This window comes from Symphodus melops, assembly GCF_947650265.1.
Source record: "Symphodus melops genome assembly, chromosome: 12".
Taxonomy (NCBI): domain Eukaryota; kingdom Metazoa; phylum Chordata; class Actinopteri; order Labriformes; family Labridae; genus Symphodus; species Symphodus melops.
In genome coordinates, this window is record NC_136702.1 from 5,791,058 (window position 1) to 5,803,052 (window position 11,995).

At 41.4% G+C, this 11,995-nt stretch overlaps 2 protein-coding genes across 2 annotated transcripts; both read left to right on the plus strand.

Annotated features, from left to right (window-relative positions):
* Positions 1 to 1,454: 1,454 nt before the first annotated feature.
* On the plus strand, positions 1,455 to 4,246 carry LOC306832945 (bis(monoacylglycero)phosphate synthase CLN5-like; the record flags this gene model as incomplete). Its single annotated transcript, XM_079357967.1, has 3 exons — positions 1,455 to 1,470; positions 2,684 to 2,770; positions 3,518 to 4,246. 3 exons carry the CDS (start codon positions 1,455 to 1,457, stop codon positions 4,003 to 4,005), a joined length of 591 nt encoding a protein of 196 aa, XP_079214093.1. The 3' UTR covers positions 4,006 to 4,246.
* A 2,594-nt stretch (positions 4,247 to 6,840) lies between these two features.
* On the plus strand, positions 6,841 to 9,632 carry LOC306832946 (bis(monoacylglycero)phosphate synthase CLN5-like; the record flags this gene model as incomplete). The annotated part of the gene is made up of 3 exons (XM_079357968.1): positions 6,841 to 6,874; positions 8,070 to 8,156; positions 8,904 to 9,632. 3 exons carry the CDS (start codon positions 6,841 to 6,843, stop codon positions 9,389 to 9,391), a joined length of 609 nt encoding a protein of 202 aa, XP_079214094.1. The 3' UTR covers positions 9,392 to 9,632.
* Positions 9,633 to 11,995: the final 2,363 nt, after the last annotated feature.

An 11,995-nucleotide genomic window follows, 5' to 3' on the forward strand; every position in this document is an offset into this window, starting at 1 on the left:
CTTCTCATTCTCCCCCCTCTCATTCATCAGATGTTGCAGACTGTCTTTCTGAGAGAGTTTATTTAAGTCCTCTAAACTGGAGATTCCCATGGCTTCGTTGATCTTGTTGAAGGCCTGGAGCAAAAGCAACCTGGCTCCCTCCTCCTCTTCTGCCAACATGTTGATTTCCTGCAGGGCCTTGCCGTTCAGCTCGTCTCTCTCGTTATCAATTCTCCAGGTGTCATTAATTTCTTCCCACTGGGCCTTGAGCTTCTTGGTCTGTTTCCTAATGCTAGCTTTAGTTTGCTCTATCCTTGTGAATTTGTCATTGTAATTGGTCTCCAATTGCTCTATCTTAGCCTCTACAGCCTCTTTAGATTTCTTGGCGGCTGTGAGCCTGGACCGTGTGTGTTTAAGCGCCACTTTGTCCTTCTGTCTTTGTGCTTTCATTTTGTCCCTCTCAAACTGGTAAAACACAGCCTCATCCCGGTAGTACCTTATGTTTTTGTCGCATGACTTCATCGTTGTCTGAAGGTTACTCCACTCGATTTCTGCGTTGTTTATGCACTCCTTCAGCTCACACAGGTACTCGCAATCAGGATCTAGTACCTCGGTTTGAAAATCATCAGAGTCAACACAGAATGTACCTTCTTGCTCTTGGTCCTCGCGCTTGCTGTCATTCATGAGGTGACGGGCATTGATCTTCTTTTGCAATTTCTGGTTCTTTTTTTTTAAAGTGGCAAGGGCCTTCTCTATCGTCATTTTGGAGCACTCCATCCGCAACTCAGGGTTCTCATCTAAAGCAGCTTTGATTACTCTAGGATGTCTTTCATGTTCTGCATTTATCCGTTCCCTCAGCTGCTTATTTTGCTGCTTTAGCTTGTCGATTTCCTGGCGGTTGTGTTTGTGTTGGGCATCATTGCGGTCCTTGGTTGCGGCATCTTCAGCTGACTGTAGCTTGAGTTCAGCGCGCGCCTTGGCTATCTCCTCTTGTAGTTGACATTTCTTCTCATATCTGGAAGCCATTGTTATTGTTTTTAATGAACAAAGATAAACACAGTTCAAAGTGTACCTACACTAAATGACAGTTTGGCTATATAAAGATAGCTCAATAGTACTAGATAGTCCGTTTGTCCGTTTGTCCAGTTCTGAGTCAGCTCAGCTCGTAAAAGGCTAAATGTGAATTGACCTCTAATAGAGATAGGCCTATCTTATGACATCACATGCCTTTGATCTCTGACATAATGTCCTTTTTACAGGTAAATGTCCTTTTTGAACATTCTTTTTGAACATTCTAAAGCTTTATTTAAAGTCTTAATAAGCAACATGAACACTGACATGGAATGCAGCTGACCATTGTCACGGAAACCAGCCTGCAAAACAAACAAACAAACTCCTTACAGGCTCACTGTGATTGGCTAGTAGTTTGCAATCTATATTTCAATAGAGTGTCAAAGTCCTGTCTACTAGTAGGGATGGGAATGGAAAACGGTTTCTTTCTGAGACCCGGCTCACAGCATTCCAAGTCCTAAGAATCGTTTATATGCTTGGCTGTCAGTTCTATGGAGCTAGAACAGTCTCATACTGAATAAATACACACAGAAATAGACTGGTATAGTTTTGAGCCCTAAAACCAGGAAGTGAGTTAGCATTTTAGCGCCATGGGTTCCTAACTCTAAAAGTCAATGGGGATTTTGAATGAGTTTGTGTTTAGACACCTGTAATAAGGTCTGTGGTTAACGCAAGCTGAATAGATGTTGACGTTTTGTTCGACGAGATAAACTATGTCAGTTAAGATCCAACTTGTGAATTTTAAAGTTTTTACGCAAACTTTAAACAGCGGTTGCTAATGAGTAGCTAATGAGAAACTGCAGTGGTTGTTACAGACATTACACGTCATCATGCCAGGAACTCTTTCCCTAATCCACCTTACAACCTCTAGTCATGTTTTTCAGTGTTCTTGCAAATATTAGGTTAATCTAATTGATTTAGCTTGATTTAAAGCTCGAGTGGTTTTCAGCGCTGCATGAAAAGTATTAACGTCTGAGGAGTTTTCAATGGAGGGTTGAAAAGTTGTTTTCTTAAAGTAAATCAATGTAATGCAAGGAGGATAATTTGCCAAATACTTCTAGAGATACTTCAAAGATAACACGTTTAACCCATCTGAAATGTGTGTAGTTAATAAAGACTAATTTTACCTGATTAACTAGTGGTATTTATCCCCATTTCTTTTTTTAAATTTGAATTCCAAATTCAAGAAATAAAACCCCTTTTTCTCTGTTAATCTGGATGAATGTTCTAAGATGCTTTTAGAGATAGTACAGTGGATAGAAAAGAAGCCTCCGCTTAGATTCAAACCCAAGTCGCCCACTTGAAGGAGAACTTGTACATGACCCCAGATCTTTTTTTAACCACTGTAGAATAATGAAAAGACAGAATCACAGAATACATTCACAAATGTTTATTACCAGTATAAGACCACATTTCCAAACCAATCATTTTAATTTCATGACAGCAGTAAAGCAAAGAAGACCGAGCATTTAACAATACACGAGTAAAACTAAAGGACAGCGATATCAACACCAGTTTAATCCGAATAAATCTAACTCAGGATTCCCAGGTTAAGATAGCTGTGGCCAAGTTTTCCAAGAGAAGCCGACAGAACAATGATTGAAACCTGGACGAGACTCCACCTTGACTTCAGAGCTGCCGTCATTAACCGCACTGCAGGAGATCGATGACTTCCACTGGTCACAAAATGGCACCTTGGAGAAAATAGCAGAAATCACAGGTTAGACTTTGAACGTGGGGTCAAATATCTTTGTTCAACAGGAAATATAAATGCAGTACAAGTAGATTTGATGGCTTGCTTTTCGCTTTCTCCTCATCCCTGTCTCTTTTTACCTACTCTAGAAGAGTGTTTTGTGAGTTGTTTAAACTCACCTTTTTTCCCTCCTTTGACTGTCTGCGACTATTTATTTTTTTTAACTTTAAGGTACTGGTTTTTCATTTATAGTTTCATAAATATATAAGTTTGTTTTTTGTGGGGTTCAATTCAATTCAATTCAAAAAACTTTATTTGTCCCCAGGGGGCAATTCAAGGGCACACAGAGCAGCAGATAACGACAGTGCAACTATACTACGACATTTAACCAATCAAAAAAGAATAAAGTGTCAAGGGTGTTAGTACAGGTTAGAATACAATCACAACTTACAACTTTTTGGTTTTCAACTCACAGTACAAAACAGAAAGCCACCCATACGCCCCCAAACCCTCTTGTCTCCTCCACTCACCCTCCCAGTCTATCCCCCCACCCAAAAGCACCCTCAGTCTCACCCCAACAGGCTACTACTGTCCACTGTAAAGAATGATGATAACATAACATACATACATACATTTAGCCTTCTCCCTCTCGTGGTGCATTTAACCTTTTCTGGTTTTAGATGGAACTTGACATCCTTCATCCAGCAGACACGAGAAGGGGGCTCAGGGTCTTTGACCGCCATGTTTTAAAATCTGTTTTTGTTCTCTCTACAGGGAACCAGTTCAATGACATGGCCCAGTGGGTCCAGGACGACAACCAGACGGGAATCTACTATGAGACGTGGACGGTCCGCTCTGACCCCAGTCCTAACGCCACAGTGTGGTTTGAGTCCTACGACTGCTCTCAGTTTGTCCACCGCACGTACAGGAAACTCACTGACCTGGGAGCAAAACTGTCCAGTCGGTCCCAAACGAACTACACAAAGATCTACCTGTACAGCGGAGAGCCCAAATACCTGGGCAACGACAGCGCCATATTCGGACAGCCTGCTCTGAAGAATCTGGCCGTGGACATTCGTACATTTTACCACACATTCAGACCACACCAGTCGTTTACAGACTTCACCATCAGCTTGTTGGAGGCTTATAAAAAGATAGTTGTGGACAAGAGCTTTTACCTGTACTACAACTTTGAGTACTGGCAGCTGCCAATGAAGTTCCCTTATGTGAAGATTACATATGAGGAGGTGCCTTTGCCTTAGCAAAAAAACTTGGACTACGAAAAGCAGCAAGCATTAATTTGTTTTCTGAATTGTTTTAAAGAATGCACAGATCTAACCTCTCAATCTGATACTAGTTATCTGATTTACGACTTCAGCCACAGTTGAACTAATAAGCTGTTTTTCCTGTCCTGTATGTGTAATGATTTGAGTCTGCTTGTTACCTACACACTGCTTTACTCACTCTAAAAAAAATATATGTGTAATAAATGAATTGTATTTATTTTCTGCTCTGATTGTCTGAAAGCCAAAGATATTGACATTACAAATGATATACATTTAAAAAAGGAAATATTTTGAGGTTTTGCTTGATAATCAATTTAAAAAATAGTTTAATGAATTGAAAGTTAACCTTGAGACGCGAGACAATGTCATCACTTGATGTAGCCTTTGAATAGACCGAGCTGCCTTTTCGTGTCTGTTGCCTTTCGTATTTAAGAAAAGAAATAAACATTTGCCACTGGTTCAAGCAAAACAGTGGGTAGTAACAAAAAACATTCACAATCATAATTCATTCACAATGTTTATTATTTTTTATTAATCATTATTTCATGGCCACAGATTCTTATTTGTGGCCAATGTCATTAGAAGCGCTCCGTAAAATGTCTGTTTACGTTTCTTTTTTTTTGTGTGTGCTTTTTTTATTGAACTAACTTTTTTGCTAGTTGATGGGAGAAACCTGAGCACCAGGAGTAAACCCGACCCTGACAAAGGATGGACATGTTAAGGGGGTTGGGGTAATTTTAATGGGGAAGGGGGGGGGGGGGAGATGGGATCTACCATAGACTCCTCATTTTCTATACTTCTTCTTTGGCCTAGAGTTGACGATCCTCCGAGACTGACGCTTCACCATCTCCCGCGTGATGACGTAGGAACCGCACTGGCCGTCTTCCTCATCTGAGGACTCGTCTTTAGGCTTGACAAAGATGTTAAAAGTCTGCAGCTGCCGCTCCTCATCCTTGGCAGGGAAGTCATCCTCTGTCATGTTTTTCTTGATAGCAGACAGGTCTTTTCCCTTGAGCTTCTCACGCAGAACCTCTAACTTCAGCTCGCATTCTTCCATCAGCTCCAAAATATACTCATCGGATTCAGGAGACGCCTTCACCCTTCTGTCCTCAGGTAGTTTGATGTGTTCAAGTCTGTCAGCAAGTTTCTTTATCCACACTCTGAGGACAACAATGGTTTTATCAAGCTGTTTTTGAGGCTCTTTGCTTGCTTTATACCTACTCTGCTGAGCCAGCAGACGCTCCTTGCAAATGTCCAGCATCTCTTTGTTCTTTAAGAGCTGAGCTGCTGTGTTTACCTTCATGTCGTGACATTGTCCTTTCAGGATCTCCCTCTCTTCCATCAGTTGCTGCAGCGTCTTCTCATTCTCCCCCCTCTCATTCATCAGATGTTGCAGACTGTCTTTCTGAGAGAGTTTATTTAAGTCCTCTAAACTGGAGATTCCCATGGCTTCGTTGATCTTGTTGAAGGCCTGGAGCAAAAGCAACCTGGCTCCCTCCTCCTCTTCTGCCAACATGTTGATTTCCTGCAGGGCCTTGCCGTTCAGCTCGTCTCTCTCGTTATCAATTCTCCAGGTGTCATTAATTTCTTCCCACTGGGCCTTGAGCTTCTTGGTCTGTTTCCTAATGCTAGCTTTAGTTTGCTCTATCCTTGTGAATTTGTCATTGTAATTGGTCTCCAATTGCTCTATCTTAGCCTCTACAGCCTCTTTAGATTTCTTGGCGGCTGTGAGCCTGGACCGTGTGTGTTTAAGCGCCACTTTGTCCTTCTGTCTTTGTGCTTTCATTTTGTCCCTCTCAAACTGGTAAAACACAGCCTCATCCCGGTAGTACCTTATGTTTTTGTCGCATGACTTCATCGTTGTCTGAAGGTTACTCCACTCGATTTCTGCGTTGTTTATGCACTCCTTCAGCTCACACAGGTACTCGCAATCAGGATCTAGTACCTCGGTTTGAAAATCATCAGAGTCAACACAGAATGTACCTTCTTGCTCTTGGTCCTCGCGCTTGCTGTCATTCATGAGGTGACGGGCATTGATCTTCTTTTGCAATTTCTGGTTCTTTTTTTTTAAAGTGGCAAGGGCCTTCTCTATCGTCATTTTGGAGCACTCCATCCGCAACTCAGGGTTCTCATCTAAAGCAGCTTTGATTACTCTAGGATGTCTTTCATGTTCTGCATTTATCCGTTCCCTCAGCTGCTTATTTTGCTGCTTTAGCTTGTCGATTTCCTGGCGGTTGTGTTTGTGTTGGGCATCATTGCGGTCCTTGGTTGCGGCATCTTCAGCTGACTGTAGCTTGAGTTCAGCGCGCGCCTTGGCTATCTCCTCTTGTAGTTGACATTTCTTCTCATATCTGGAAGCCATTGTTATTGTTTTTAATGAACAAAGATAAACACAGTTCAAAGTGTACCTACACTAAATGACAGTTTGGCTATATAAAGATAGCTCAATAGTACTAGATAGTCCGTTTGTCCGTTTGTCCAGTTCTGAGTCAGCTCAGCTCGTAAAAGGCTAAATGTGAATTGACCTCTAATAGAGATAGGCCTATCTTATGACATCACATGCCTTTGATCTCTGACATAATGTCCTTTTTACAGGTAAATGTCCTTTTTGAACATTCTTTTTGAACATTCTAAAGCTTTATTTAAAGTCTTAATAAGCAACATGAACACTGACATGGAATGCAGCTGACCATTGTCACGGAAACCAGCCTGCAAAACAAACAAACAAACTCCTTACAGGCTCACTGTGATTGGCTAGTAGTTTGCAATCTATATTTCAATAGAGTGTCAAAGTCCTGTCTACTAGTAGGGATGGGAATGGAAAACGGTTTCTTTCTGAGACCCGGTTCACAGCATTCCAAGTCCTAAGAATCGTTTATATGCTTGGCTGTCAGTTCTATGGAGCTAGAACAGTCTCATACTGAATAAATACACACAGAAATAGACTGGTATAGTTTTGAGCCCTAAAACCAGGAAGTGAGTTAGCATTTTAGCGCCATGGGTTCCTAACTCTAAAAGTCAATGGGGATTTTGAATGAGTTTGTGTTTAGACACCTGTAATAAGGTCTGTGGTTAACGCAAGCTGAATAGATGTTGACGTTTTGTTCGACGAGATAAACTATGTCAGTTAAGATCCAACTTGTGAATTTTAAAGTTTTTACGCAAACTTTAAACAGCGGTTGCTAATGAGTAGCTAATGAGAAACTGCAGTGGTTGTTACAGACATTACACGTCATCATGCCAGGAACTCTTTCCCTAATCCACCTTACAACCTCTAGTCATGTTTTTCAGTGTTCTTGCAAATATTAGGTTAATCTAATTGATTTAGCTTGATTTAAAGCTCGAGTGGTTTTCAGCGCTGCATGAAAAGTATTAACGTCTGAGGAGTTTTCAATGGAGGGTTGAAAAGTTGTTTTCTTAAAGTAAATCAATGTAATGCAAGGAGGATAATTTGCCAAATACTTCTAGAGATACTTCAAAGATAACACGTTTAACCCATCTGAAATGTGTGTAGTTAATAAAGACTAATTTTACCTGATTAACTAGTGGTATTTATCCCCATTTCTTTTTTTAAATTTGAATTCCAAATTCAAGAAATAAAACCCCTTTTTCTCTGTTAATCTGGATGAATGTTCTAAGATGCTTTTAGAGATAGTACAGTGGATAGAAAAGAAGCCTCCGCTTAGATTCAAACCCAAGTCGCCCACTTGAAGGAGAACTTGTACATGACCCCAGATCTTTTTTTAACCACTGTAGAATAATGAAAAGACAGAATCACAGAATACATTCACAAATGTTTATTACCAGTATAAGACCACATTTCCAAACCAATCATTTTAATTTCATGACAGCAGTAAAGCAAAGAAGACCGAGCATTTAACAATACACGAGTAAAACTAAAGGACAGCGATATCAACACCAGTTTAATCCGAATAAATCTAACTCAGGATTCCCAGGTTAAGATAGCTGTGGCCAAGTTTTCCAAGAGAAGCCGACAGAACAATGATTGAAACCTGGACGAGACTCCACCTTGACTTCAGAGCTGCCGTCATTAACCGCACTGCAGGAGATCGATGACTTCCACTGGTCACAAAATGGCACCTTGGAGAAAATAGCAGAAATCACAGGTTAGACTTTGAACGTGGGGTCAAATATCTTTGTTCAACAGGAAATATAAATGCAGTACAAGTAGATTTGATGGCTTGCTTTTCGCTTTCTCCTCATCCCTGTCTCTTTTTACCTACTCTAGAAGAGTGTTTTGTGAGTTGTTTAAACTCACCTTTTTTCCCTCCTTTGACTGTCTGCGACTATTTATTTTTTTTAACTTTAAGGTACTGGTTTTTCATTTATAGTTTCATAAATATATAAGTTTGTTTTTTGTGGGGTTCAATTCAATTCAATTCAAAAAACTTTATTTGTCCCCGGGGGGCAATTCAAGGGCACACAGAGCAGCAGATAACGACAGTGCAACTATACTACGACATTTAACCAATCAAAAAAGAATAAAGTGTCAAGGGTGTTAGTACAGGTTAGAATACAATCACAACTTACAACTTTTTGGTTTTCAACTCACAGTACAAAACAGAAAGCCACCCATACGCCCCCAAACCCTCTTGTCTCCTCCACTCACCCTCCCAGTCTATCCCCCCACCCAAAAGCACCCTCAGTCTCACCCCAACAGGCTACTACTGTCCACTGTAAAGAATGATGATAACATAACATACATACATACATTTAGCCTTCTCCCTCTCGTGGTGCATTTAACCTTTTCTGGTTTTAGATGGAACTTGACATCCTTCATCCAGCAGACACGAGAAGGGGGCTCAGGGTCTTTGACCGCCATGTTTTAAAATCTGTTTTTGTTCTCTCTACAGGGAACCAGTTCAATGACATGGCCCAGTGGGTCCAGGACGACAACCAGACGGGAATCTACTATGAGACGTGGACGGTCCGCTCTGACCCCAGTCCTAACGCCACAGTGTGGTTTGAGTCCTACGACTGCTCTCAGTTTGTCCACCGCACGTACAGGAAACTCACTGACCTGGGAGCAAAACTGTCCAGTCGGTCCCAAACGAACTACACAAAGATCTACCTGTACAGCGGAGAGCCCAAATACCTGGGCAACGACAGCGCCATATTCGGACAGCCTGCTCTGAAGAATCTGGCCGTGGACATTCGTACATTTTACCACACATTCAGACCACACCAGTCGTTTACAGACTTCACCATCAGCTTGTTGGAGGCTTATAAAAAGATAGTTGTGGACAAGAGCTTTTACCTGTACTACAACTTTGAGTACTGGCAGCTGCCAATGAAGTTCCCTTATGTGAAGATTACATATGAGGAGGTGCCTTTGCCTTAGCAAAAAAACTTGGACTACGAAAAGCAGCAAGCATTAATTTGTTTTCTGAATTGTTTTAAAGAATGCACAGATCTAACCTCTCAATCTGATACTAGTTATCTGATTTACGACTTCAGCCACAGTTGAACTAATAAGCTGTTTTTCCTGTCCTGTATGTGTAATGATTTGAGTCTGCTTGTTACCTACACACTGCTTTACTCACTCTAAAAAAAATATATGTGTAATAAATGAATTGTATTTATTTTCTGCTCTGATTGTCTGAAAGCCAAAGATATTGACATTAAAAATGATATACATTTAAAAAAGGAAATATTTTGAGGTTTTGCTTGATAATCAATTTAAAAAATAGTTTAATGAATTGAAAGTTAACCTTGAGACGCGAGACAATGTCATCACTTGATGTAGCCTTTGAATAGACCGAGCTGCCTTTTCGTGTCTGTTGCCTTTCGTATTTAAGAAAAGAAATAAACATTTGCCACTGGTTCAAGCAAAACAGTGGGTAGTAACAAAAAACATTCACAATCATAATTCATTCACAATGTTTATTATTTTTTATTAATCATTATTTCATGGCCACAGATTCTTATTTGTGGCCAATGTCATTAGAAGCGCTCCGTAAAATGTCTGTTTACGTTTCTTTTTTTTTGTGTGTGCTTTTTTTATTGAACTAACTTTTTTGCTAGTTGATGGGAGAAACCTGAGCACCAGGAGTAAACCCGACCCTGACAAAGGATGGACATGTTAAGGGGGTTGGGGTAATTTTAATGGGGATGGGGGGGGGGGGAGATGGGATCTACCATAGACTCCTCATTTTCTATACTTCTTCTTTGGCCTAGAGTTGACGATCCTCCGAGACTGACGCTTCACTATCTCCCGCGTGATGACGTAGGAACCGCACTGGCCGTCTTCCTCATCTGAGGACTCGTCTTTAGGCTTGACAAAGATGTTAAAAGTCTGCAGCTGCCGCTCCTCATCCTTGGCAGGGAAGTCATCCTCTGTCATGTTTTTCTTGATAGCAGACAGGTCTTTTCCCTTGAGCTTCTCACGCAGAACCTCTAACTTCAGCTCGCATTCTTCCATCAGCTCCAAAATATACTCATCGGATTCAGGAGACGCCTTCACCCTTCTGTCCTCAGGTAGTTTGATGTGTTCAAGTCTGTCAGCAAGTTTCTTTATCCACACTCTGAGGACAACAATGGTTTTATCAAGCTGTTTTTGAGGCTCTTTGCTTGCTTTATACCTACTCTGCTGAGCCAGCAGACGCTCCTTGCAAATGTCCAGCATCTCTTTGTTCTTTAAGAGCTGAGCTGCTGTGTTTACCTTCATGTCGTGACATTGTCCTTTCAGGATCTCCCTCTCTTCCATCAGTTGCTGCAGCGTCTTCTCATTCTCCCCCCTCTCATTCATCAGATGTTGCAGACTGTCTTTCTGAGAGAGTTTATTTAAGTCCTCTAAACTGGAGATTCCCATGGCTTCGTTGATCTTGTTGAAGGCCTGGAGCAAAAGCAACCTGGCTCCCTCCTCCTCTTCTGCCAACATGTTGATTTCCTGCAGGGCCTTGCCGTTCAGCTCGTCTCTCTCGTTATCAATTCTCCAGGTGTCATTAATTTCTTCCCACTGAGCCTTGAGCTTCTTGGTCTGTTTCCTAATGCTAGCTTTAGTTTGCTCTATCCTTGTGAATTTGTCATTGTAATTGGTCTCCAATTGCTCTATCTTAGCCTCTACAGCCTCTTTAGATTTCTTGGCGGCTGTGAGCCTGGACCGTGTGTGTTTAAGCGCCACTTTGTCCTTCTGTCTTTGTGCTTTCATTTTGTCCCTCTCAAACTGGTAAAACACAGCCTCATCCCGGTAGTACCTTATGTTTTTGTCGCATGACTTCATCGTTGTCTGAAGGTTACTCCACTCGATTTCTGCGTTGTTTATGCACTCCTTCAGCTCACACAGGTACTCGCAATCAGGATCTAGTACCTCGGTTTGAAAATCATCAGAGTCAACACAGAATGTACCTTCTTGCTCTTGGTCCTCGCGCTTGCTGTCATTCATGAGGTGACGGGCATTGATCTTCTTTTGCAATTTCTGGTTCTTTTTTTTTAAAGTGGCAAGGGCCTTCTCTATCGTCATTTTGGAGCACTCCATCCGCAACTCAGGGTTCTCATCTAAAGCAGCTTTGATTACTCTAGGATGTCTTTCATGTTCTGCATTTATCCGTTCCCTCAGCTGCATATTTTGCTGCTTTAGCTTGTCGATTTCCTGGCGGTTGTGTTTGTGTTGGGCATCATTGCGGTCCTTGGTTGCGGCATCTTCAGCTGACTGTAGCTTGAGTTCAGCGCGCGCCTTGGCTATCTCCTCTTGTAGTCGACATTTCTTCTCATATCTGGAAGCCATTGTTATTGTTTTTAATGAACAAAGATAAACACAGTTCAAAGTGTACCTACACTAAATGACAGTTTGGCTATATAAAGATAGCTCAATAGTACTAGATAGTCCGTTTGTCCGTTTGTCCAGTTCTGAGTCAGCTCAGCTCGTAAAAGGCTAAATGTGAATTGACCTCTAATAGAGATAGGCCTATCTTATGACATCACATGCCTTTGATCTCTGACATAA